This window comes from Glandiceps talaboti, chromosome 2 (genome assembly GCF_964340395.1).
Source record: "Glandiceps talaboti chromosome 2, keGlaTala1.1, whole genome shotgun sequence".
NCBI lineage: Eukaryota > Metazoa > Hemichordata > Enteropneusta > Spengelidae > Glandiceps > Glandiceps talaboti.
In genome coordinates, this window is record NC_135550.1 from 1,073,167 (window position 1) to 1,100,697 (window position 27,531).

The 27,531-nt window shown below is 37.4% G+C and overlaps 1 protein-coding gene across 1 annotated transcript in view; it reads right to left on the minus strand.

The window, feature by feature from the left end:
* Positions 1–27,531, minus strand: part of LOC144450957 (uncharacterized) — a 113,000-nt gene that overhangs the window by 33,649 nt on the left and 51,820 nt on the right. Inside the window, exons 5-6 of the mRNA XM_078141717.1 lie at positions 22,230–22,393; positions 2,441–2,610 (exon numbers count right to left, since the gene is read on the minus strand). Of these exons, the coding sequence (XP_077997843.1) occupies positions 2,441–2,610; positions 22,230–22,393 (334 nt within the window). The remainder of the gene's footprint in view (positions 1–2,440; positions 2,611–22,229; positions 22,394–27,531) is intronic.

The window sequence follows — 27,531 nt, forward strand, 5'->3', positions numbered from 1 at the left end:
CTGTAGTGAGACTGATGAATTTTTTATAAATAAGTTTTAGCTGCTTTGGTTTTACTGGGAGTAAAATTATTGGTATGGTAGGCTGACTTAAAATTCATAATAAAAGGTGCTGTGTTTTGATATGAAAAGTACACTGTATGTCTCAATATACTTGTGATGCACAAACACAAACATAAATACTGATACAATGAAAAGTAGAATACATTGACCTAATTAGAAATACCCGTCTCAACACAATTTTCATTAATTTGTTTGATTTCATTGGGGAACATACATTGCAGTGCCTCATTGAACTGGAAAAATTGCTTATACACTTATAATTGGATCTTGAAAATTGCACAATAGGGCACATACTGTCCACATTTGATTAACACAGCCAAACATGGATAATGGAATGATCTATCTCAAATGTGAATTTTTTTTATTTCATTGATTGCCCTCTCAACATGTATTCTCTCAGATGCATGCTATCTCTTGTGTCTCAGCAACTTCATCTGCATCCAACTGGCCTCTCCTCTCAAGAAATGGTGGGATATTTAATGACACTCCCTTTTCCTTAAGCAAGTCTGATATAGTAAAGCCTTTGTCTGCCATGACAGAATCACCAACATCATAATCCATATTCAACAAGTCATTGAGAATGACATAGCCCCGCTATGATTGGGTTTTAAGGAATTATCACTACTCTGATCATGCAACAACACTTGTGAACCTAAATCAAACAGACTTAGATATGTTGTGTCTGCTTGTAGGACATGGAACATGCCTACAACAATAAAGGATGGGTTGGGTATGGGGGATCGTATCACAACGAAAATGGATATGCACATGTATGTCATAGAACACTGTCCTAATACCTTTGAATGAGATCTGTTCAAGCATGTCTGAGTTATGGCTTTGGACATGGAAAATTCGCAAACAAAATGGCTGCCAGGCGGCCATGTTGGATCGTATCACAACGAAAATGGATATGCACATGTATGTCATAGAACACTGTCCTAATACCTTTGAATGAGATCTGTTCAAGCATGTCTGAGTTATGGCTTTGGACATGGAAAATTCGCAAACAAAATGGCTGCCAGGTGGCCATGTTGGATCGTATCACAACAACAATGAATATGCACATGTATGTCATAGAACACTGTTCTAATACCAACTTTGAATGAGATCTGTTCAAGCATGTCTGAGTTTTGGCTTTGGACATGGAAAATTCGCAAACAAAATGGCTGCCACGCAGCCATATTGGATCGTATCACGATGAAAATGGATATGCACATGTATGTCATAGAACACTGTCCTAATACCAACTTTGAATGAGATCTGTTTAAGCATGTCTGAGTTATGGCTTTGGACATGGAAAATTCACGAACAAAATGGCTGCCAGGTGGCCATATTGGATCGTATTATGAAACAAATTGACGTGCATATGTATGCCATTGTATGTTGCCCCTGTACCAAGTTTGAAAAAAATCGGTCCAGGTATCTCCAAGAAACGGCTGCGGACGGACGGACTGACACACGCACGGACCGACAGAACCCAATCCATAAGTCCCCGTCCGGACTAACAACAATGGCTGTAAAGTTGATTGCCGACACGGGAATCACCATAGATTAAAAGCACTGAACAGCATGGCAATTCCATTTGAAAATTCTAGTCAAGAGATGGACTGTTGGCTTTTTGGAGAGGTTTTCGTGATTTTTAGGTAAAATTCAAAAGGAACAAATCACGTACACATATCGATCAGTGAAATAAACGTTGCTAACCGATCGTGCACAAGTAATATCCAGCGACCGACTTGAGTGACATTCTTGAGGCAAGTTTCATTCAATTTAGTACCATTGAGTTCTAAAACAAGAATATGCTTGAATGCTGTCTTTTAAAAATGAATACCTTACCTTAGTAATAGTATAATTTTTTTGTTCAGTTCGAACATGTCGCCTGCAGCCGGCCTTCTTGTTATACATTGCTGACCTGCTGAGCTGACCTGGCCTCGTTCTCGGTTCGCGATGACATCATTTTTGAACAGCGTCCTCTTTATGAAATCAGTGTATGGGGGTGAAATCATTGTATTATACATATTGAGACGCCAAGACAGTATGAGCAATACAATGTAGGTGTGTCCAGTGCGAGCACCTAGCTTTGAATAATTTTATATCTGTTTTGCTGGTATTTTAATACTTTATACCATGCTTATATACTATCCTAGATATATTTCACCTACACAAAATATTATGTTTCAAGAATCATCTTATAAACTTTATATATCTCTCAATGCAAACTTTATATGACACAATATCATTTTTCAAGTTACATTTTTCGACATTTATTTAAAATTTCAAACCTTTTTGGGGGTTTCACCAGAATTGTTGCCCAACACCCCTGGTCTGACTTGTCAGGAGCCCACTTTTATATTCTTGATATGTCACAATGCCATCTTACCTTCAAGCATTTCTAGAGTGACATCCTCAATAAATGGATCCCACCATTTGGTTCTTGTACTCTTACACTGCCAGTCAAGTACATCACTTTTAGAAAGTCTCCCAGCTAGATAAATAACAGCAACAGCTAACACTTGGGGTTCCCACTGTAGACTCAATGTTGTACCAAGACTAATAAGACAATAACATTGAGATACATACATGTCAGGTAAAAGGTAAGGAAAAGATGAAACTTAATCACTCTCTACTTCTAAACATAAACAAGTCATTGAGAATGACATAGTCCCCGCTATAATTGGTTTTAAGGAATTATCACTACTCTGATCACGCAACAACATTTGTGAACCTAAAACAAACAGACTTAGATATGTTGTGTGTGCTTGTTGGACATGGAATATGCCTCCAACAATAAAGGATTGGCTGGGTATGGGGGATCATATCACAATGAAAATGGAGTCTGAGTTATGGCTTTGGACATGGAAAATTCACAAACAAAATGGCTGCCAGGCAGCCATATTGGATCGTATCACGACGAAAATGGATATGCACATGTATGTCATAGAACACTGTCCTAATACCAACTTTAAATGAGATCTGTTCAAGCATGTCTGAGTTATGGCTTTGGACATGAAAATTCGCAAACAAAATGGCTGCCAGGCAGCCATATTGGATCGTATCATGACGAAAATGGATATACATATGTATGTCATAGAACACTGTCCTAATACCAACTTTGAATGAGATCTGTTTAAGAATGTCTGAGTTATGGCTTTGGTCATGGAAAATTCACAAACAAAATGGCTGCTAGGCGGCCATATTGGATCGTATCATGACAACAATGAATATGCACATGTATGTCATAAAACACTGTCCTAATACCAACTTTGAATGAGATCTGTTAAAGCATGTCTGAGTTATGGCTCTAGACAGGGAAAATTCGCAAACAAAATGGTTGCTAGGCGGCCATATTGGATCGTATCATAAAACAAATTGATGTGCATATGTATGCCATAGTATGTTGCCCCTGTACCAAGTTTAAAAAAAATCGGTCCAGGCATCTCCAAGAAACAGCTGCGGACGGACGGACGGACGGACGGACGGACAGACGGAACCCAATCCATAAGTCCCCGTTCCGGACTTCATCCGCGGGGACTAATAACAGCAACAGCCCTCATATTGCATACACTTTTAGAAACATCTCACAAAATCTCAGTCTCATTGACCAAGTACTTGTTGAGATGTTTTTCACCAAAATTCACATTGTTACACTTAATTTGCATATCACAGACGAGATCATTATATGCTTAATATTGCTTCATCTATACACCCCCAGATGCATCCTCATTAAATTTCAGCCCAATCTCCTCAGGGGATTTGGAATTAAGATTTTTGACCAAAAAGACACATTTATAGTCCTAATTTGCATATTACTAATGGAATCATGTCATGAACAAATCTTAATTTACACACCCCTAAGAAAGTTCCCACCAAATTTCAAACCAATATGCCCAGTAGTTTTCGTGTTTAAGTTTTATGACAAAATTAACATTTTTTGACCCAAATCACATACCTGTGATGTGATCATATTGCTTTGAACAATTTCTCAACTAGACACCACAAGTAATGTCCCCACCAAATACCAAGGCTATTGGTCTGGTGTTTTATGCGTTTAAGTTGTCCACACACAGACAGACAGGCACCATACCATGCCTATAGCACTACTGAACCATAACAGTTCAATTGTGCTCACAAAAAAATATTGGAGGTTACAGTCTAATCAGTGTTTTTAACAGAATCGGGAGAACTTGGTTCAACAAGTCACATTTACGTTGGCAGTCTAACCATAAAAGTCATCACCAAAGGTTAAGGTCTGAGCTGTTTACTTCTGGAGTATGGCCTCAATGGACGTATGTAAATGCATCAGTGTTTGATCTAGGATTTGCAAAAAATGGGGGCCATGAGGGCCCCTCTGCTTATCAAACAAGCGACCTATCGGTCAGAATAGCTCCGCTGTTTTTTTTTTTTTTTCTTGTATTTTGGTGACATGTAGAAGTGGTTCAGTTCTTCACTATGCAGTTTTGTTTACCAAGTCAACAACATTCAACTTGTACTAGTTGTAGTAGATATATATAGGGAAGAAATGTATTAATTGCCATCTTAGTTTCCGTACGGCGACCAGTACCCGGAAGAGAGTCATTCTCAGCCATACGTTACAGCGGTAACACTCGTTCATGTTCGATTACCTTTCATAAAGAAAACACAACGAAATGGTTGAAGTGATCTTTTTTTTAAATTTCTTTTCATCACAAAAACAAAATCTGTGTGATCAAAAGTGTTGTAAACTAAACCGGAAATAATTATCGGACTGGCTAAACTTCCCGATGAACTTGGAGTAAGGTCCAACCAAGTCCAAGCATGCTGCATGGAACTTCCATGGTCCAAGTAAGCCTCGATAGTACGTGAGAAAATCGTCTCAAACTAGCGATACAACTTTCAAAATATAACTTGACATGTCTTCATTTGTTAGAGTTATACAATTCAAGACAGGTTTTCACTCGAAAAAAACAATTCTGTGAATAATGACACTCTGAACGCAGCAACTTCTCGGACGATCTTACCACTGTAACGTATGGCTGGCAACGACTTGCTTCCGGGTTAGTCCCTCATGCATCCGGGTACTTGGGATTGTCGCCATACGGAAACTCACTTGTCGTGCATTACCACATCGGTAATTTTGACGCTGTAATTTTGCCACCAATATTGATCGTACAAAAACAAAACTCCATAAATGAACCACAAAGTACTTTCCCTTTCAAAATGTGATAATTTTAGAAAGAGGATTATCGTTTTTATTGACGACTGACTCTGTCAAAAATCGTCCCATACAGTTCACTTGATCATGAGGTGCGTATACTGGAATGAACCATTCTGTAGGAGGGTGGAGAATTTGGATTTTAAGTTTACAACCCTGTTTCGAACAAATATTTGTCATTTGGGAGCACAATGCGTAGAATTAAGACTACAGCACATATTACATTGCTTGTTTGACGTCAATAGTGTCTTTTGAAAAGTTGAAGTTTACCTAAAGTCTCGCGGACTGATTTCCAATATGGCGGCGGTCATAATGCTCATTAACATATTCATTTTTTTTAAAAATTACAAATAAAAAATCATAAAAAATAGAAAAGAAGGCGTGCTGACTTGAAATTAACAAATCTAAGTAAGCTACCCCCTGCACATCAACACACCAGATATCAAAGCAATCTGACATGAAGTACGTGAGGAGATGATGAAAATGTCATTTTATGAAAAAAATCATAAAAAATTGAAAATGGCACAGATCAACTTGGCATGAAGAAATCTGAATAGCCTCCCCCCAGGGAACATGCACACCAAATATCGAAGAATTCTGACTGTCACTTTCGGAGAAAATAATGAAAATATAAAAGTTTGATGGACACCTATGATTCACTCTACTCTCTATACTCTATACAACCTATACCTAAAGCTACGCTTTCAGCTTTCGCTGACAGCGGAGCTAAAAAAAAAAAAGGGGGGGGGGGGGTGGGTCATGAAAATTTTAGCCTATATTTAGGTTTCCAAATATTAAATTGCTGATAAAGACACATCATTTGGAAAGCTAGATATTATGTGTACCTGAATTGTGTGAATACTGGAATACTAAAATGTCAGGTGTGCTAACAGTATTAGCTGTCGGAACTTACCAACCATACATATACTACATATCAATGGATGATGGGCTGCATGAAAACAAACAAAAGACAGGTAGGTATTTTTCAAAACTCTTTATTGTAACACGCAAGTTGTAATAGTACAACATCATCATCACACCAGATGTAAACTGAATGTCTTCCGTAAGGGCAAAGTTTTGAGATTGTCGTTCCTACAGACAATTGTTGGAATACAACAGAACATATGTAATAAGTTATTTTTTCTCATTGATTGCTATTTGCTCATTGCTGATAGTGATCTCCTGGCCAACCACAACATGTACTGTGACATTTGTTGAGAATGTAAAAAAAAAAAAAAAAAAAGCGCATCATCGTACCACTTTAGACAACATTAATTACGTAAATTGCTCATTAATATTCACAGGATTTTTACCATAACCTAAGCAACTCTTGCCATCACCCTACAGAATACGTCTTCAAAATTTTGTTTGAATTGAGCAAGCCGTTATGAAGAAAACGATGACGCAGACAGACAGACACACAGACACATAGACACACACTTCCACCCATAAATATGTCTCTTCCTTACCGAAGAAAAAAAAGTGACAATTCTGCCAGGATTAAATTTTCCTCAACTTTTTTAATAGAGCTTGTTTAAAGTACTTCACTTGCACTCTTTTATAGAATTCTGGTGGTCTTTGTCATTTGATGTATGGTTAGAGTTTTGAGGTCTTATAATTTCTGCAACCTCTCACTAATAATTAAATTGATTTTTTCTTGGTTTTCTTACAGGTAGAGTAAACCTTGCCCCTCATCTTCAAAATGCAGTCAGTACATCATGGTCAGTCATCTCCTAAAAAGAGAGACAAATCTGACTGATTCGAAATTTTGTTGTCAATATATTTTGCCTAAATCAAACATTATGTTATGTAATTGTTATGGTTAACATCAGCTTTCAACTAATGAAAAATATTAAGTCTGTCATAGAAAAATAAATCACTGTATTGCTGATCAATTTAGAGTACATGAAAATGAAATTTGGAAAATGAGGTTTTCATGAAAGAAGACTTGTAATTGTGTGAAAGGATAGGTTTATATAGATGGGCAGCACTGTCCATCTCAATCAATATTAATAGACACTTTAAATTTGAAATGTGGCTGCTGATACAAAGAAAAAAAATTATGTTGTTTTTTTCAAAAAAAAGATAATGAAGGATATCGATGAGAGCATATCGGTAGTACATGAAAATTCCACGGAGATTGTCTAAAGAGCGTACCCGATGATATCTCAATTGCATACCTCCCTGGAGTTTCAAATCTTTCCACAAAGGCACAGGATAAAGGACTAAATTATTTTACCCAAGGTTATGTTCATGACATTAAGATAAATAACACTAGTGATGACTTGAAAGTGTTGGCGTGATGTTGGCGATCAATGAGGAAGTCCAAGCCACCTCACAAAATTGAAGTTGACATTTCACGAGTACCGAGGAAAGTGACGAATACCAACTGTTCTGGTAAGGCAGGGTAATTTTTACCTCCCGTAAGGGTACGGGAGGTATTAAAAGGGGAATGTATGTCTGTGTGTGTGTGTGTCTGTCTGTCTGTCTGTCTGTCTGTCTGTCTGTGTGTCTGTGTCATCATTTTCTAAAAATCGGCTGGCTCAATTGTAATGAAATTTGGGATATATAATCTTTAGGGTAATAGCTAGACCTGATTAGGTTTTGAGCCAGATCTGTTAATGTTTAATTAGAGAAATTTGCATATTAATGAAATCAACTAATTACACAATATCTTAAGACTGCATACTTCAATTTCAATATAATTTAGTATATTCGTCAACATAACAACATACATTTGTCCTATAAAATTCGTTGATGTATCTTACGGCGTAAATGAATAATTTGCATAATTAATTAGTTTTGGCAATTAGGCTATATCTTAAGAATACATACTTCAAATTCAACATAATTTAGTACATACGTTAACCATAAGAAAACACATATGTCCTATCAAGTTTGTTGATGCACCATACAGTGTTAATGAATAATTTGCATAATGAATGATTTTCGGTAATTAGGCTATATCTTAAGAATACATACTTCAATTCCAATATAATTCAGTACACACGTTAACCATAACAATCACATATGTCCTGTAAAGCTTGTTGGTGTTCCTTTCAGTGTTAATGAATAATTTGCATAATTAATGATTCTAGGTAATTAGGCTATATCTTATGACTGCATACATCAATTTCAATACAATTCAGTACATACATTAACCATAACAAATTGTGTATGTCCTATAAAGTTAGTTGATGTACCTTACAGTTTTAATGAATAATTTGCATAATTAATGATTTTAGGTAATTAGGCTATATCTTAAGACTGCATACTTCAATTCCAATACAATGTAGTACATATGTTAACCATAACAAAGCGGATATGTCCTATAAAATCTTTTATATAGCTTAGTTTTAATGAAAATTTTGCATAATTAATGATTTTAGGTAACTAGGTTGTATCTTTAAAATGCAAGCTTCAAATTTCGTATAATATGATACGTACATCATAATAATAGTAATACGCACCTGTCCTATGAAGTTTGTTGATACAACTTTTTCCTTTAATGAGTATTTTGAATAATGAATGATATTCAGTAATTAAGCAGTACCATACACTCTTACATACATTAACCTAAGAAAGCACACTTGTCCAAAAAACAAAGCCTGTTACCATAGTTTTTTTAGTTTAATGAGTTATTTACATAATTAGTGATTCCCTTACGGGAGGCATTCAGTTTAAATCTGGTATTTTTTAAAATGTTTAAACAATCCACCAGTATCGCTAAAATTGTATTATTTGTTGCTGTCATCATACAAGAACTACGTAAGCCCCTATGTACGTAGGAAAGTATATGAACAAACGTACTTCAACTTGTGAACTTTGTGTTTGCCTGTGTTGTGTAAACACTGCGTAGATGCAACTTCCGTAGCGCTTTCATCTCTCCCTGACCCGACACATTCATGAACCGTGCAATTATAGTTTACCGCTAACTGCTAATGATAAGAGTTGATTTTGGGGGGAAACTTTTCATGATATTATTATTACCCTGGTATGTTGAAGTCAATATTTCCATGGAGGGCCAGCCCGTATGTCTAGTACCGGTACCTTGACCATACTGCATGTCTACCCGTATCCACAACATCCTTTCACCGTATTTAGACCCTGTATGTGCACGATCATTGTCGTTGCATACTAGTAACTGCCTATACATTTTGTTAACAGCAACTGAACACTGACTGCTATTTATTTTCATTTCAGCTGGGTTAAGTGGTCACTATTCACATGTCATTGGTTTGATAAAATCACTACAAGGCATTTTATTCATAATAATACTCTTGTGTGGCCAAATACTAATTTGACCTCACTTCCAATACATGAGGTCAATCCATGTATTAAAGACATCCCCAGCTGACTGTAGTCCTAAACCAAACCTTACTGCTAAGTCTCACAGTCCAAAATTATGCCGTAAATGACACAAACATAACAACAGACAATCTTTATCTGCTAGATTTTTTATATCAGTCCTAACTATCTTGTAAGATAACACAGTATCATTTGGTAAAAGAAATGATGAATTTAACATAACTAATTCCAGTATTGTACTTAAGAAGTCATTGAGAATGACATAGACCCCGCTATGATTGGGTTTTAAGGAACTGGCAGTTTATGTTGTCATTTTCTTGATATCACTACTCTGATCACGCAACAACACTTGTGAACCTAAATCAAACAGACTTAGATATGTTGTTTCTGCTTGTTGGACATGGAACATGCATACTCATGTGTGTGTCCTCCTTGGACATGGGACAAGCCTACTTTTCAAGATTACGTGATGGAATAAATCATTCAACAATAAAGGATGGGTCGGGTGCGGGGGGACCTGTTCAAGCATGTTTGAGTTATGGCTTTGGACATGAAAACTGCACCAACAAAATGGCTGCCAGGCAGCCATTGTATCACGACGAAAATGGATACGCACATGAATGTCATAGAACACTGTCCAAATACCAACTTTGAATGAGATCTATTCAAGCATGTCTGAGTTATGGCTTTGGACATGGAAAATTCGCAAACAATATTGGATCTTATCACAGACGAAAATGGATAAGCACAAGCATGTCATAGAACACTGTCCTAATACCAACTTTGAATGAGATCTGTTCAAGCATGTCTGAGTTATGGCTTTGGACATGGAAAATTCGCAAACAAAATGGCTGCTAGGTGGCCATATTGGATCGTATCACGGCAACAATGAATATGCACATGTATGTCATAGAACACTGTCCTAATACCAACTTTGAATGAGATCTGTTCAAGCATGTCTGGAGTAATGGCTTTGGACAGGGAAAATTTGCAAACAAAATGGCTGCTCGGCAGCCATATTGGATCATATCATGAAACAAATTGACATGCATATGTATGTCATTGTATGTTGCCCCTGTACCAACTTTGAAAAAAATCGGTCTGGCCATCACCAAGAAACGGCTCTGGACGGACGGACGGAACCCAATCCATAAGTCCCAGACTTCGTCCGGCGGGGACTAAAAAGGCCCTTAAGTTTCTTTGATTTCTCAGTACACAATCAACACCAAATTTACAATTATTCGTGACATCCTGCTGAAGTTTCTTGATTTTTAGGTCCTTTTCTGTTATCTCAGATTGAAGTCGTTTTATGGTGTCATCCTTCTCTTCCAATTTGTTTTCTAATCTCAACAACTCAGCAGTTTGCACAAGTAGGTCAAGAGGTGATGTCCCTGTGAGATAAAAAACACAAATATTTAATTTTGTAATCTATAGTGAACTTCTCATTGCCCTTTCTTTCAGATGAACAACATGAAAACATCTAAATTATCTGATGGTATGGGCTGTGGACCAACAACCCTCCCAAAAACAGCACCAATAAAGCTACCAGAGGAGTACCGTAACTTGAATATAGAACATTCTCAAATTGACCCAGAGACACTTGAAATAGAGACAAGGGGACAAGCAAACAATGAAACCTGGATTAAATCACGAGCATGTCGTTTAACAGCATCAAATTTTGGTAGAATTTTAAACAGGAAATCTGCTCCATCTGAAAAGTTTCTGAATAGTTTGTTCCAACATAAATCGATCACAGCTGCTTCATTAGAATATGGAAAACGCAATGAGCCAAAAGCAAAATCAAAATACTTTGAAGTATACACATGCAGACATATCCATGACTGTGGTCTTGTTGGAAATACAGAATTTAGCTTTTTAGGTGGGACACCAGATGGAAAAGTATGCGATCATGGAAAGTGTGGAATTATGGAATGTAAGTGCCCATACTGTGCAAGAAACCTTACAATCAACCAGACAGTGAATGAAGTGCCAAATTTCATGTTGTATTGGTTTCCCCCCTCATGCCTAGGAGCTTTTGCAATTTGCATCTTGAAATGGTGGCTTTTGGTGGCACTTTATTTAGCCATTTTAACCCACTTTAATCATGTGAATTTCAACACAACTGAAGTGTCAAAGTGAGTTTTGATATCTTAATGTTTAAATAGTGACAGAATTTAGCCAAATTTACCTGTGTCAAAAAAATAGTTTTTTAATAGTTTGTCCTAAATAGTTACTCAAATAGCTCTTTTTAACACAAATGCTGATAGAGTGTAACAAAACAAAATCTTCAACTTTCTGTAAAAAATTGCAGCAAATATCAAGATGTTTCAGGACAGTTGTAGTGTTTACTACAAAACGAAATCCATTTTCAAGAGCTTCATTGCATCATCACCATACCACTACCAAAACAAACAAAAGTCAAACACATAAGGGTGAAGATAACTTTGCCTTTATGCATAACAGCTGAGTAACTTGTCTCACTTCTGTGAGAATTCTCCTGTCTTTGTAATTTCCCCATTGGTGACTGCTTGTTCAAAGTAAACAGTGTCAGATTTGGTCCATCTATTGATATTCCCATAGTGATTCAATTCGTCTAAATGTACTGTTTTCTAGTTGACTTCTCATTAAATTTATCATTTAATTCCCGGACTTGAGAACTGCTCAGAATGACGGACCAGTATTTGCGGTGACGCAAAACCATGCGTATTATACCGTACGCAATGGAAATTAATTTTATGCATATTTGATCGAACGATCTGTATCCTGTACGCAACGAATTTTGTTACATTTGCCGTACATCTCGACTGACGATCGTACTATACTGAGTGAGAGTTGATACATAATATTATTATAGACCACTAACGAACTTGTACCCTGGCCCTGTTACAGTCAATGTAAAAAAGACGCAACACTAATGTTGCAATTTTTGTTGCCATTGTTGTGTCTAACTGTAAAATTAATAGTACATGCCAAACACAGCTGCACATGTTCAAATGGACACTCAATACGTCACGCTCCCACGTCAAAAAAAAACTCACACTGTAAGACATGCCTCGCCATGATATAGTTCTCTTCAGCATGTTCAGTTTTTTTTACGAAAACAAAAATAGTCGGTGACAATACGGCATGGCAGTTTCAGTTAGCACAGGTCTTTTTTGAAAGAAGGCGAAACCGCTTCTTGTCACGATGGGTGGTAATGAAGTCAATCAAAAGAAAATGAAATAAAACGAATCGGAATACATAGTTTTCAAGTGGGACAAGTATCCGGCAAAACTTTCTGCTACGACGACTCACTAAGATTTTGAAAGGTCAAAGATTGTACTATGACGACACATGCAACGTCCGAACTATTAAACTAAAGGGAAGGGACAGAGGGGAACTTAGCGTTCAACTTCAATACTGACGTAGCCATGGAAAATCTTACTTGCGTGTTTTTATATTAAGAGAAGCAATTCATAGACACAGCGACTCTGAAAACCATAGATTTTGTAGTACATTTAGTGTACACGTAAAAACAGACCGTTCCGAGACTTTTGTCACGGCCCACCTATCCATGAACAATGGAATTGCCCACATTGACACCACGTGTTTATCTGTGTTGACGCCATCGCATCTCACCTGATATCTCCGTAAGTTCGATCGTGGTTCGATGGGTACGGAAATATTAGCCCATTTTCGTTTCGATTACAATTCAATAAATAGTTAAGGAACTAGAATGTACCATTTTGTTCATTTTAGTGACATATTATTTAGTATCATCTAAGTAGTGTCCGTGAACAACACAAGCCTTTCAAAGTTTTGCATTTTCATTTTGTTTTTGTACCGTAAACTCGAGACAGTGTGTGTTTACATGCAAACAATCCCACGATCTGAGTTCAAGTTCGCCCTGAAAAGGGCCGACGTGTAAAATATTCCGTGTACCTCCTGATCTTCATTGAGCTAAATGACGGAGGAAAGACATGTTGACTGTTTTAAAGCTATAGAATGAATGACAAGTTTGATGAAAGTATGCGTGAATGTGATTCGCACGAAGTTTGACATCAGTGACAGTAGCCTCTTTACCGAGATATTTGACTTTCCAAAATGGCGACCATGAGATCGTAGCGAAACCGCGAGAGAAGTAAATCGTTTTGCCCCGTTTGTTGAAAAAATATTCAATTCATTTTTTTTCGTCAAAACTTACAAGGGGGCGCCAAGAATTTACGAGAGGGCGCGACGCCCCTGTTACCTTGTTCAGGGAGAACACTGAAGCATGTCTGAGTTATGGCTTTGGACATGGAAAATTCGCAAACAAAATGGCTGCCAGGCAGCCATATCGGATTGTATCACAACAACAATGAATATGCACATGTATGTCATAGAACACTGTCCTAATACCAACTCTGAACAATATCTGTTCAAGCATGTCTGAGTTATGGCTTTGAACATGGAAAATTCTAAAACAAAATCGCTGCCAGGCAGCCATATCGGATTGTATCACGACGAAAATGGATATGCACATGTATGTCATAGAACACTGTGCTAATACCAACTTTGAATGAGATCTGTTCAAGCATGTCTGAGTTATGGCTTTGGACATTGAAAATTCGCAAACTCAAAATATTGGATTGTATCACGACGAAAATGTATATGCACATGTATGTCATAGAACACTGTGCTATTACCAACTTTGAATGAGATCTGTTCAAGCATGTCTGAGTTATGGCTTTAGACATGGAAAATTTGCAAACAAAATGGCTGCCAGGCAGCCATGTTGGATTGTATCAAGACAACAATTAGACCATGTTAGATTCGAGTCGCAGGATGCGTCAGTCGAATTCGAACATTGTCCATAAAAACAAATTAAAAACTAAAGCTTGTCTCGCTTTAATATATCGTTTGATTTGATTGATTTAGAAGTCACCTAAAAACGTTTTGTTTCTTCAAAATTTTGAGGAAAAACGTAATTTATATAACGAAATTTCGCGTTACGAATAACTGAATACGTCCATCACTTGCGTCTCTATGTTTATATATCTACCAACATCATGCATCACGCCACATGTTGCCGAACATTGCGATTTCTGAACTCAACCCCATCATTTAGGAATGTTACTGTACTGAGAAACATAAAAAATTAGTTGTTGTTTTAGAATATATAAAACAAATCCTGTTATTCGATGATATAAAAGTCAAAACTGCACTTCTGCAACCCGGAAATTCAACAGCATTTCTTGGCCCTACCATGGCCGCCAAGCGTGAGCTTGTAAGTTGTAGTTAGTTTGTCGACCGTGCAAAAAACAAAAAAGAAAGTCTAACCGCGATTGATGCTTTGAGAGTCACACAATTGTACGATAATCTTCCTCAAAGATTTACTGTTAACCCAGGACTGTTACAATACTACGTCCATGCGTCCATCACAATAAATTTCGAATACATACCGTCATGTTCGTGAAAAGATTTACTGAATATTGAAACTTTGATTTCATGCGTATCTTATTGTTTTTTTTTTTTTATGAATATCGCCCATGAACTTGCACTCATAAAAACATGTACAGTACTAGTTTCATCAGCACATTACTGGCCGAGTACGTGGTTTTCTTTGACGATCGAAAATTATGACAAACTACGATCAACTACGATAGAAGACGATGTCATCATTGGAAACACAGAAGGTGAGAATCACCATCTATTGTGTGTTGGCGATAAAAAATTACGCGTATCTACGCTCAAAGACGACGTCTTCACGGGAAACAAAGAAAAGTGAACTGATTATCAATTGTCAGTTATTCATGAACTTGAACACCTCATTATCTCCTGTTTCACGTAGTACATTGTAACTACTAGTAGCTACTCGTCTTTACTCGTTACGACGCATAATTACGATGCTTTTGATTTCGATGTCGTCCCCTATAGTTGAACTAGACTAATAACATTGGTACTTACAAGCACATTCTGTCTGAGTCCCTTCATTTCTCTCTGTAACAAGGCTGCTAACCAATGGCGGTTGTATGGACACACTGAAAATCATGAAAAAAATAATATATTGTATTGTATTATATTATATTATATTATATTATATTATATTATATTATAATATATATTACATATATGCATTCATATTGAAGGGGAGGGGGTGGGTGGGTGGTGTGGTGTGTGAAGAGATCAGATATATTGTCCATTATATACATAAAACAAGTAATTGAAAATGACATAGTTCCCGATATGATTGGGTTTTAAGGAACTGGCAGTTTATGTTGTCATTTTCAAACCTGGTTAATGTTGTTTGGCCTTATATGGTTGTTTTTGATATCACTACTCTGCGGACGGATGGAACCCAATCCATAAGTCCCTGTCCGGACTTCGTCTGGTGGGGACTAATGACACAAAGTGAATGAATGATGATGTACAAATTGTACAAATTACAATTGTATGTTTTCTCTACATTGGAAAATACAGGCTCACTCATCTATATTGTTAGTATTGTTCTGAATATTAATACAGTCTGGTAATTTAATTTTATTTGAAACTTTTAAACAAGCATATACTACAAATGATTTGAACAGAACCATCAGAAACCTATATACTTAAAATTAACATACACAACAATACAACCAAAATGTAAACATTCACTTACACAGGATCATTTTCGAATATGTGTGCTAGACATTTTCTCTTTGATGGTTGCACAGCAGACAAATCACCATCACACTTGTCCTTTCGCTTTGTTGGTGGTTTTGTTGGTCTTGAACTGCCATCTGCTGGCAGCGGGTTAGGACACATATCAGTGGGACCATTAGAACCCGGAAAGTGCTGCTTTTTTAAAAATAAACAAAAACAGCTGTAAGTTGAATATGAAGATGAATCTAAAAAATAATTAATCTTCCCATAAAAACGGTACATCACATACATCTTGGCAAGTAATTTTAGACTAAACTGTCGATTGAGCGGTCTAAATTACCGGGGTGGTTCAAATTTGAACCAGGAATTTAAATTTTAACCAAAAGAAAAATAGTTCACGCAGACAACATTGCCCTTTGGAGGCCATGGTTTGATTTTTGCAAACGATCATTCAGCTTCGTAAGTTCAGTATGAACAATCTTGCACGAGGCGAAAAATGCAAAATAAGGACACTGTAACAGTTAATTTTAACCATTCATAAATTTTTATACATATATAATTCTTACCTTAGAACAGACATACTTGTGTTTATTGATTTTGTCGGTATTTAGTTGGTAGTGTGGTCTGCCACACGCCTTTATCCACCGCAGACATTTTTCTTGTTGTGTTTTCGGTTTGGGGAATGGTACAAAGTGGATAGTAGGTTGGGTGCCCAGATACCGCTCATCTGATTTGCACGTACCCCAAGCACATCTTTTCAACATTTTCGCCTGAACTGTTGCAAAAACACAGCTACAAACAGGAACGGCAATACTGCAGCGCAATCACGTACGTGTCGTACATTCACCAGTACAGTGTCGATCAATGTGGGACAAAATGGTGGCTGTATCCAAGCATGACTTTGACGAGTTGTGATTGGCTAAGAGTTCTGTTTGATTGACAGGAGTGGAACCATGAATAGGTGTTCATTTGCTGAATTACTATCTAGTTGCCTATCCAACCCTGTTGTTACTGTTGCAATATACACAACCATTTCACTGTGGTCATATTGCTAGGTATATTTGCGTACATTTTTTGAATGTTTATTCATGCGTCTAATAATCCCTGTTGTTGTCTTTGTAATATATGTGATCATTTGGCTGTTGCTATGGGTGTTGTCATGTTGCTAAGCAAATTTACATACATATTTTGCATGTTTACCCACTCGTCTATTAATCCCCTTGTTATCTTTGTGAAATACACCACCACTTGGCTGTTGTGGGTATGGGTCATGGTATGGGGTATGTGCATACATTTTTTGAATGTTTACTCACTTGCCTACCAGATGATGTTATTTGACCAAAATACACTGCCATGTGGCTGTTGCTCAGGGCATGGTCATGGTTGCTAGGGCCAACTCTTTCAAAAATTTTTAAAGACAAGCGACCTATCGGTCAGAATAGCTCCGCTGTTTTTTTTTTAATTTAATTTTTTATTTTGGTGACATGTAGAAGTGGTTCAGGTCTTCAGCTCTTCGAGTCACTATGCAGTTTTGTTTTAGCGATGCAATAAAGTGGTTAGTGGTTTCATATGATGTCTCACTATAAAACACATTTTACACAGAAGTTGGTAATGTATTGTACTTTTATACCATAGTCACCATTTTATAACAAAAATCTACTGTTATGAAAAATTGCACAAAATCTCAGAAAAAAAATGACTGGGAAATGCACACAAGAAAAAGAAAAAAAGAGGATTTTGAGGTTGGGTATAAGTAATTCCAGTGTCTTACAGCTGTAACCCTGGAAAATTTTAATGAAGAATGAACTAAACTAGGGATCTAAAATAATTTTGAGGCAATTTGAATTTCAATTTTCTAACAAATTTACAAAGTCAACAACATTCAACTTGTTCTAGTTGTGGTAGATATATATAGGGAAGAAATGTAGAAATGTCGCCATCTTAGTTTCCGTACGGCGACAATCTCAAGTACCCGGAAGAGAGTCATTCTCAGCCATACGTTACAGTGGTAACACTCGTTCATGTTTGGTTACCTTTCACAAAGAAAACACAACGAAATGGTTGAAATGATCTTTTTTTAATTTCTTTTCATCACAACAACAAAATCTGCGTGATCAAAAGTGTTGTAAACTAAACCAGAAAGAATTATCGGACTGGCTAAACTTCCCGATGAACTGGAAGGTCCTACTACTTCCAAGTAAGCCTCGATAGTACTATAGTACGTGAGAAAATCGTCTCAAACTAGCGATACAACTTTCAAAATATAACTTGACATGTCTTCATTTGTTAGAGTTATACAATTCAAGACGGGTTTTCACTCGAAAACAACAATTCTGTGAATAATGACAGTGACACTCTGAACGCAGCGATTTCTCGGACGATGTTACCACTGTAACGTATGGCTGACAACGACTTGCTTCCGGGTTAGTCCCTCGTGCATACGGGTGGATTGTCGGCGATTAATACATACATGTACATCGTCTGATATTTTAATTCACAGTGTTTTTTGTGACCGGCACCTGTCAGCAGACTCTGCCATTTTTTTCATCATTCCATTGTATTTAAACCTTGTACTTGACATTTCGCAATATTTATAATTCTCAACAAAATACCTCAACATGCCTCACTTCGCTCGTACTCAAAGCAGCCCCGCACGTAGTCCTGCTTGCATACGGAGGAATTCGGGACTCGATTCTGACAATTGTCCCTCCCCCTCCGGTGTTTAGAGTCAAGTCAGTAATACAGACTCGTGCACCCGAGGACTACCCCGCGCGGTATGATCACTGACACTGATGACATGATGAGAGAGAACCTTTTCGGATTTACATGTAAAACGGGGAAAGATACGCAAAACATAATGCAAAGTCTGAAGCCAAATTAAAGTTGTAATTATTTTAATTATTTTTACTTGCCAAATATTTGCATTTTGGAAAGGCAAGACACGTTCATGTCGTTTAACTTTACATGTGAACTGTCGGCCATATTTAAACTTCAACCGCATGCCTGGCATGCCCTTCCTTACGCAAGTTGTCTGAATTCTGGTTCACTGTCATTCCAAATTGCACGACAATATAGAATTAACCACAAGTTACATGTTATCTGAAAACATCACACTTTTATAGTGGGTCTGAAGTGTGATTTTAGTGAGTACTAAGAACGTCCTGTGTTGATACTCAAAATACTTGCTGTGGAAAATCGCTCGGTCGAATGAGGTCACCTTCAGCTTCTGGTCGAATCAGGATAGAGTATGCAAATGAGGATGTTGCGGACTGGCTGATAATGGAGAAGGGTGCAGAATTGGATTTGAAGTTTACAACCCTGTTTCGAACAAACGCTTGTCATTTGGGCGCCCAATGCGTAGAATTATGACTATAGCACATATTACATTGCTTGTTTGACGTCAATAGTGTCTTTTGAAAAGTGGCAGTTTACTTAAAGTCTCGTCGACTGATTTCCAATATGGCGTCGGTCATTATGCTCATTAACATATTCATTTTTTTTTCAAATTACAAAAAAAAAATCATAAAAAATAAAAATGAGGATGTGCTGACTTGAAATTAACAAATCTGAGTAAGCTACCCCCTGCGCATCAACACGCCAGATATCAAAGCAATCTAATAAGAGGTTTTCAAGGAGTTGATGAAAATGACATTTTATGAAAAAAAATCATAAAAAATTGAAAATGGCACAGATCAACTTGGCATGAACAAATCTGAATAGCCTCCCCCCAGGGAACATGCACACCAAATATCGAAGAATTCCGACTGTCACTTATGGAGTAGATAGTAAAAATATAAAAGTTTGACGGACACCCATGATTCACTCTACTCTCTATACCTCAATACCCACCTATACCTAAAGCTACGCTTTCAGCTTTCGCTGACAGCGGAGCTAAAAATATCCAGAATAACACTTCTAGAAACATCACACAAACATTCAGTCTCACTGACAAAGTACTTTTTGAAATATAAGATTTTGACCAAAATTCACATTTTTACACCTAATTTGCATAGCACTGATGAGATCATTATATGCTTAGTATTTCTTCATCAATAAAACTCCAGATGCATCCCCATTACATTTCAGCCCAATCTGCTCAGTAGTTCTGGAATTAAAGATGTTTTACTAAAAAGACACATTTTTAGCCCTAATTTGCATACCACTAATGGAATCATCATTTTGTGAACACTTCTTAATCTAAACACCCCTAAGAATGATCCCACCAAATTTCAGACCGATCTGCCCAATAATTTTGGAGTTTAAGTTTTTTGACCAAAAATCACTTTTTTTTTACCCAAATCACACGCTGATGATAAAATAATGTTGATTTGAACAATTTCCCAACTAGACACACAAGGTAATACACCCACCAAATATCATTGCAAGCGGTCCAGTAGTTTTTTATTTTAAGTTGCTTACACACCAGGGTTCGTACACTTAAAGCAAAACAAAATTCCAGGACTTTCCAGGGGTTTTTCGTCAGTTTTCCAGGGGTATCTATATTGAATTTTGGCCATTTTCCAGGGGTGTTGACACTAAAGTATATTTTTTGAATGACATCTATTTGTCTGATGTGGACGAGAAAAAATTATCAACAGTTCCCATAATATGTCACAAAACATTTTAAAGACAATCGACACTCTGCAAGACGTTGGTTTCAAAACCCCGTTTGTACGCTAAGATTAACGGAGAAACCGCTGTCCTAAGTAGCCGTTTCGTCAAGCTGTTGCATTGATCGTGTAAGATTGAGTCGCAGCATTCGTCAGTCTAATTCAGACATATCCAGAAAAATAAACTAAAAACTCAAGTTTGTCCTTGTTATTGTATGGTTTGATGTTACTAGATTTATAAGTCACCTAAAATATTTTTTTTCTTCAAAATTTTGAATGAAAACGTCATTTACGTAACAAAATTTTGAGCTATGAATAACTGAATACATTCATCGCTTGCGTCTCGATGTTTATATACGGATGCCACGAGTTGCGGAACATCGCGATTTCTCAACTTGACCATTGACGAATGTTACTGTACCGACTACATAAAACAGTAGTTTATTCTTTTAGAACATGTAACACAAATCCCCATTTATCGACGACATAAAAGTCACAACCGTACTTCCACAACCCGGAAATTCAACTGCACTTCCCTTGGCCCTAGTATTACCATGTCTGAGCTTGTAGTATGTCGACTCGTGTGCCGAACTTGTAACAATTTCTAATCGAGGTTGATGATGCTTTGATACTCGCTACAATGTTACGATAATCTTGTTAACAGACCTACTGTTACCCCTGGCTGGGATTGTTACAATATCATGTCCCTGAAATGACGACTGGGAGATGGAGTAGCAATATACGCAAGATCGCAACAAACACTGCGACGCTCATTCAGTGTACACTAGGCACGGTCTGTGGGGGCAAAGTGTCTCGTGGAACGATCGTTTGACTGTCTGGGTTTAATCGGCGTGAATTTTGATTCACCACCGTGGCGAAAGACTTTGAAAATATTTTCGCCATTTCACATTTACGAGATTCAGAATCATATGAATGGGTGGCACGAGCACAGACATGACGATCGTCAATATTAATCGATCGATTGATCATGATCATTTTCCAGGGTTTTCCAGGGGTAGGGCGCATTTTTCCAGGGTTTTTCCAGGGTTTTCCAGGGAGGGTTTGGAATTCCAGGGTTTTCCAGGGTTTTCCAGGACCGTGCGAACCCTGACACACACATGCACACAGACACTTTGCCATGCCTACATAGCACTACTGAACCTTATCAGTTCAGTTGTGCTAAAAATGACCAAGACAAGAATATTCTCAAAGACATATTCATTATGGGAGGTTTAGTCTGTATGTCCTGGGGTTTCTGTGGGAAAATCGAAGTGTAGTAACGTACTGGTAAGCCCATGAGAAAATATGTGTGGGTGAGTTGAACGAGTCATCACAGGACTTCTGCGTTTGCCAAACATGCAATCGCTCTATCATTAAGGGATATCTGATGGATTCATGCGAGTACAGGTTGAGTTTAATGTTGAACTGTACATGCATGTAGATACTGATTGTTTACATACCTATCATTAATGAATGTCCATGCCATCTGGACCAGCTTTTGTATCTTGGCTATATCTCCTTTGATTCGTTTGGCATATTTCAGTAAATAACCATATGGATGATCCACTTGTAAATCAAACTTAATAGTTTGTAGAAGAATTCTTTCAAATGTCATGATCTCTTCCTGTAACAATGGCAAACAGACAAAAGTAACTATGGGACTAGACCAGGGTTCATACACACAATGTCAAATAAAATTCCAGGGCTTTCCAGGGGTTTTTCATGTTTTCCTGGGGTATTCGGAGCATATTTCCAGGGCTGTTGACCAGTGAAATACATTTTATTCGTCAACAAACAGGCCTTTTAGTGCACATTTCTTACCATCTACGATTTCATTCAGTTCCTGTATTTTATCATCCAAATCAGAAACCACAGATTCTATTTCAGTTTGTTTTTCTTTAGCAGTTCTTCTCAAACTATTTGACTTGGCTATAAGTGTTATCTTCCCTGTATTTTCAGCTTTCCCGGCTTATTGGTCTGCAGATTTGATCAACTCCTCTACATAGATTTCAAGCCTTTTCTTCTTCTTCTTCAGTCCTTCAATGTCTGAAACTAAGTCCTTCCTTTTTCTGCTAGTTGCTGCACTCCCTCTCTCTCTTTTGCTCCTCAAGAAAGGTAGAATACCTTTGTCTTGCAGAGCCTGCAGAAGCAAGAAGTTGTGAGGTAATCTGTACATTCTGTACACCACCAACACTTGCTACATGGTCATATATGAGACGTTGTGCAACTAATGATTTGTCATGAAGGTTTTCCACTTCAACCTGCTAGTTCACTGAAAAACCTACTTCAACAGTTGCCTGTCCATGAGATATGAGCAGAAGATTCGTCACAACTTTCCACAACTGCATAAAGTGTGGATTTGTAAATTGTTGCCATAGATTCGAAAAACGGAACATCAACTCTGCTGTTATCATCATATGGGTCAAAGTCCTTGAATGAAGAGTTGTTGGTTGCTACAGTAGTGTCAATAAATTCTTCAAACTGTTGAAGTATGACATCAGATGCAGTGGCACCACCTGTCACTTGTCCAGCTTCTACTGAGGTAGTGAGAAGCTTTCTCATTCTCTGGTGGCATTTCTCTTAAGCTGAGGCAAGCTGTCCAGGGTCAAGACATGACATGGCTCTTGCCAGAGGGTACTTCAGTGGAGATTTATCCAGAAGCTTGGTGGCAGTTTTCAGTAAAAAGTCTCTGCATTCCATTCTAAGCTGAACTACCTGTCTGTCACTAATGGTAACTTGACTACTCGGTGCTCTCAACTTCTTGAGTTCCTGTTCGGCAGCAAAGCCAAGGTCTGTCTTGGGGTAATTAATGAGGATCTTCTGATCTGTTAACTCTTTCACCACCACTGGCCTCATGGGATTGTTTGTTCTCCACCAGCCCCCTCACTAACATAAGGTGAGAGTGAGTGGTATGCAATCAAAATGATACGAAAATACTTTGAATTGCCCAATCTTTGAAAATTATGTATCGTTTTACTGGAAAATAAATTGTCTATATCATACTTACAAATACATATATTCAAATATCACATTCACAACTGAAAGTTGGGTTAAAATAATAAAATATTGGTAAAAAAACATGTTGTTCATTTATTGACATATCATAAATAAACAAAACATTTATATTGCAAACAAAATTGAAAATACCAACATTTATGTTTCTACAAAAATTCTATATACATGTACTGGTTAAATGGTCAAAACTGTAGAAAGTTTGGCAGAAAATGTTATTTTTATTCGTATAAAATTTGAACGAAAATAATTAACGGCTCACTAATCTGATTATGACGCAATAGTCGGTCCCACATTGGCAATGAAAGGGACAAAAATATAAAAATAAAAGTCGTCGCCCAATACCTTCTGAAAAATCAGTTTGTGTAATTATTATATCATTATTTGATAGAACAACAAAAAATTATCACCAAATTTATGCTCAAAATCAGTAAAAAAATGCCCACAAGTTGGTAGTATACTAGTCTGAATCGGGACGCCAAAAAGCGTACCCAGATAACCAAATACGCAGTCGGGACTTAGAAGTTACGTTACGATAATCTCATCCTTCCATATACTGCGTCAAGTTCACTCAGTCATCTATCATAGTCAAAATTGAGTGGAAATTTCTACGAACAGGACTGTTATTTACATTGTAATCTACATTAGGGGAGACAGATTTTGCTTCAGCGATGTTGAAATTTGAATTTTACATTGAAAAACACACATAAAAAATCCGATTTAAAAATCGCCCGTATCGTGCGTAAGTTTCCCTCCACTGACCTCTACACATTGAGCTAGTACAAATACAAGTCATTACCGAGTCAACAAGTCATTGATAATGACATAGTCCCCGCTATAATTGGGTTTTAAGGAATTATCACTACTCTGATCACGCAACAACATTTGTGAACCTAAAACAAACAGACTTAGATATGTTGTGTGTGCTTGTTGGACATGGAATATGCCTCCAACAATAAAGGATTGGTTGGTTATGGGGGATCATATCACGATGAAAATGGAGTCTGAGTTATGGACATGGAAAATTCACAAACAAAATGGCTGCCAGGCAGCCATATTGGATCGTATCACGACGAAAATGTATATGCACATGTATGTCATAGAACACTGTCCTAATACCAACTTTGAATGAGATCTGTTTAAGTATGTCTGAGTTATGGCTTTGGACATGGAAAATTCACAAACAAAATGGCTGTCTGGCAGCCATATTGGATCGTATCACGACGAAAATGGATATGCACATGTATGTCATAGAACACTGTCCTAATACCAACTTTAAATGAGATCTGTTCAAGCATGTCATGGCTTTGGACATGGAAAATTCACAAACAAAATGGCTGCCAGGCAGCCATATTGGATCGTATCACGATGAAAATGGATATGCACATGTATGTCATAGAACACTGTCCTAATACCAACTTTGAATGAGATCTGTTCAAGCATGTCTGAGTTATGGCTTTGGACATGAAAATTCGCAAACAAAATGGCTACCAGGCAGCCATATTGGATCGTATCACAATGAAAATGGATATGCACATGTAATGCACATGTATGTCATAGAACACTGTCCTAATACCAACTTTGAATGAGATCTGTTCAAGCATGTCTGAGTTATGGCTTTGGACATGAAAATTCACAAACAAAATGGCTGCTAGGCGGCCATATTGGATCGTATCATGACAACAATGAATATGCACATGTATGTCATAGAACACTGTCCTAATAATTGAGGGCGCTTCGAAGAAGGTGGACGTGCTTTCTTGGAGCTCCCGCAAAAGAAGTCAATTTGTGTTAATGTAGCAGTCTAAAGTAACTTCTTTGAGGGTTTTTGCCGAAGTACCGTTACTATATATACAAGTGTTGTGGCAGAAGTCATTTCTGAGAAATGTAATTGTTCATGAACGATTATTACTGTACGACGAAGTGGAGTCAGAACGGAAACCAAGATGGCGGCAACCAGGACGAGCACGAGACGTGGAAGTGCAAGTTCAACTCATGGCAAGTCAAAGACAAAAGAGACAGTGGATAGAACAGTGCAAGAATGTGGTACTTGTAGGAAAATTGTGAAGGATGATGTTCCAGCATTGGTATGTGGAGTTTGTAATTTTTGGCACCATATCAGATGTGAAAACATCTCAAGAACGGTATACGATTTTCTCAGCGAAAACGCAAATGATGACGAAGGTCCAATACACTGGTTCTGCCGGAAATGCAATTCGTGTGCTGTTAAAATGATGTCAAAAATTACAGCCATGGAATTGAAGCAGTCTGAAATGCAAAGCGAGTTACATAAATTGAGTGGTTCGGTCAACAGTTTGGAACACAACCTTGATAGTATGCAGTTATGTGTTGACGATCTGAAAGGTAACGTCTCAGGCGTTGTGTTAGAAGAATTAGAGAAGGAAAAAAGAAGATGTAACGTCATAATACGGAACTGTACGGAAATGCAAGGAAGAGATGACCTTACTGTTATTCAGGAAATCTTTGAAGAGATTGAATTACCTGGAGAGACAATACAAATAACCGATATACAGAGACTTGGCATAAATCGTGGTGAAAACTACCAGAGGCCTATTAGAGTTAAGTTTCCATCGCCAGATGTGAGATATAAAGTGCTTAAAAAGGCATATAAACTTAAAGACAGTAGTACAGAGGAATTCCAGAAAATATACATCTCACCAGATTTAACAATGCAAGAGCAAGATAAAGATAGAAAATTGAGACTAGAGTTGAAACAGAGAAGAGAAGCAGGAGAAGTACACTTGAAGATAAGAAAAGGCAGGATAGTAGATTTCTCAGCTGCTACTGCCAGTCAAGTATCAAAAAATACCGCCAATGGAATCATCCCGTCATGAACAAATCTTACTTTACACCCCCTTAAGAATGTTCCCACCAAATTTCGCACCAATCTGCCCAGTAGTTTCTGAGTTTAAGTTTTTTGACCAAAAATCATTTTTTGACCCAAATCACACACCTGTGATGCGATCATTTTGATTTAAACAATTTCCCAACTAGACACCCAAGGTAATGGACCCACCAAATATTGTGGCAATCGGTTCAGCGGTTTTTGACTTTAAGTTGTTTACACACAGACAGACAGACAGACAGACAGACAGACAGACGCCGGGCGATCCCTATAGCACTACTGAACCTCAGTTCAGTTGTGCTAAAAACTAAACAGAGGATCGTCAAATATTGTAATTAGATATGGAAAGAATACCCCGTCAAGGGAAGATGTAAATAATGTAAATATATTTATTCATCCAAGTATGGATAGAAGGAAGATAGTTACTGACCTTACTTCAGAAAGAAACCAGACAGGAAGAAAGAAAAAGGATCAGAGTGCAAGAAAGGAAACTTACCAAGACACAATTTCAGGATTGAAATGCTTTTATACAAATGCCCAGAGTGTTATGAACAAACTTGATGAGTTAAAAGTGCTTGTACAAGAGCACAATTATGATGTCACTGCAATAACCGAATCATGGACTCACCCAGATATTTCTAATGCAGAACTTTTCATGGAAGGGTATCATTTACCAGTACGTGAAGATAGAATGGACACACAAGGAGGAAGAGGTGGTGGTGTACTTTTATATATCAAGGACAATATTCAAATTATGGAGAACATATACCAAAGTTGTAACTTTACAAATTCAGTGTGGTGTAGAGTTAAAGCTCAACACAGCCCACCTTTACTACTTGGAGGAATTTACAGATCTCGAAATAGCAGTGAACTCAACAACAATA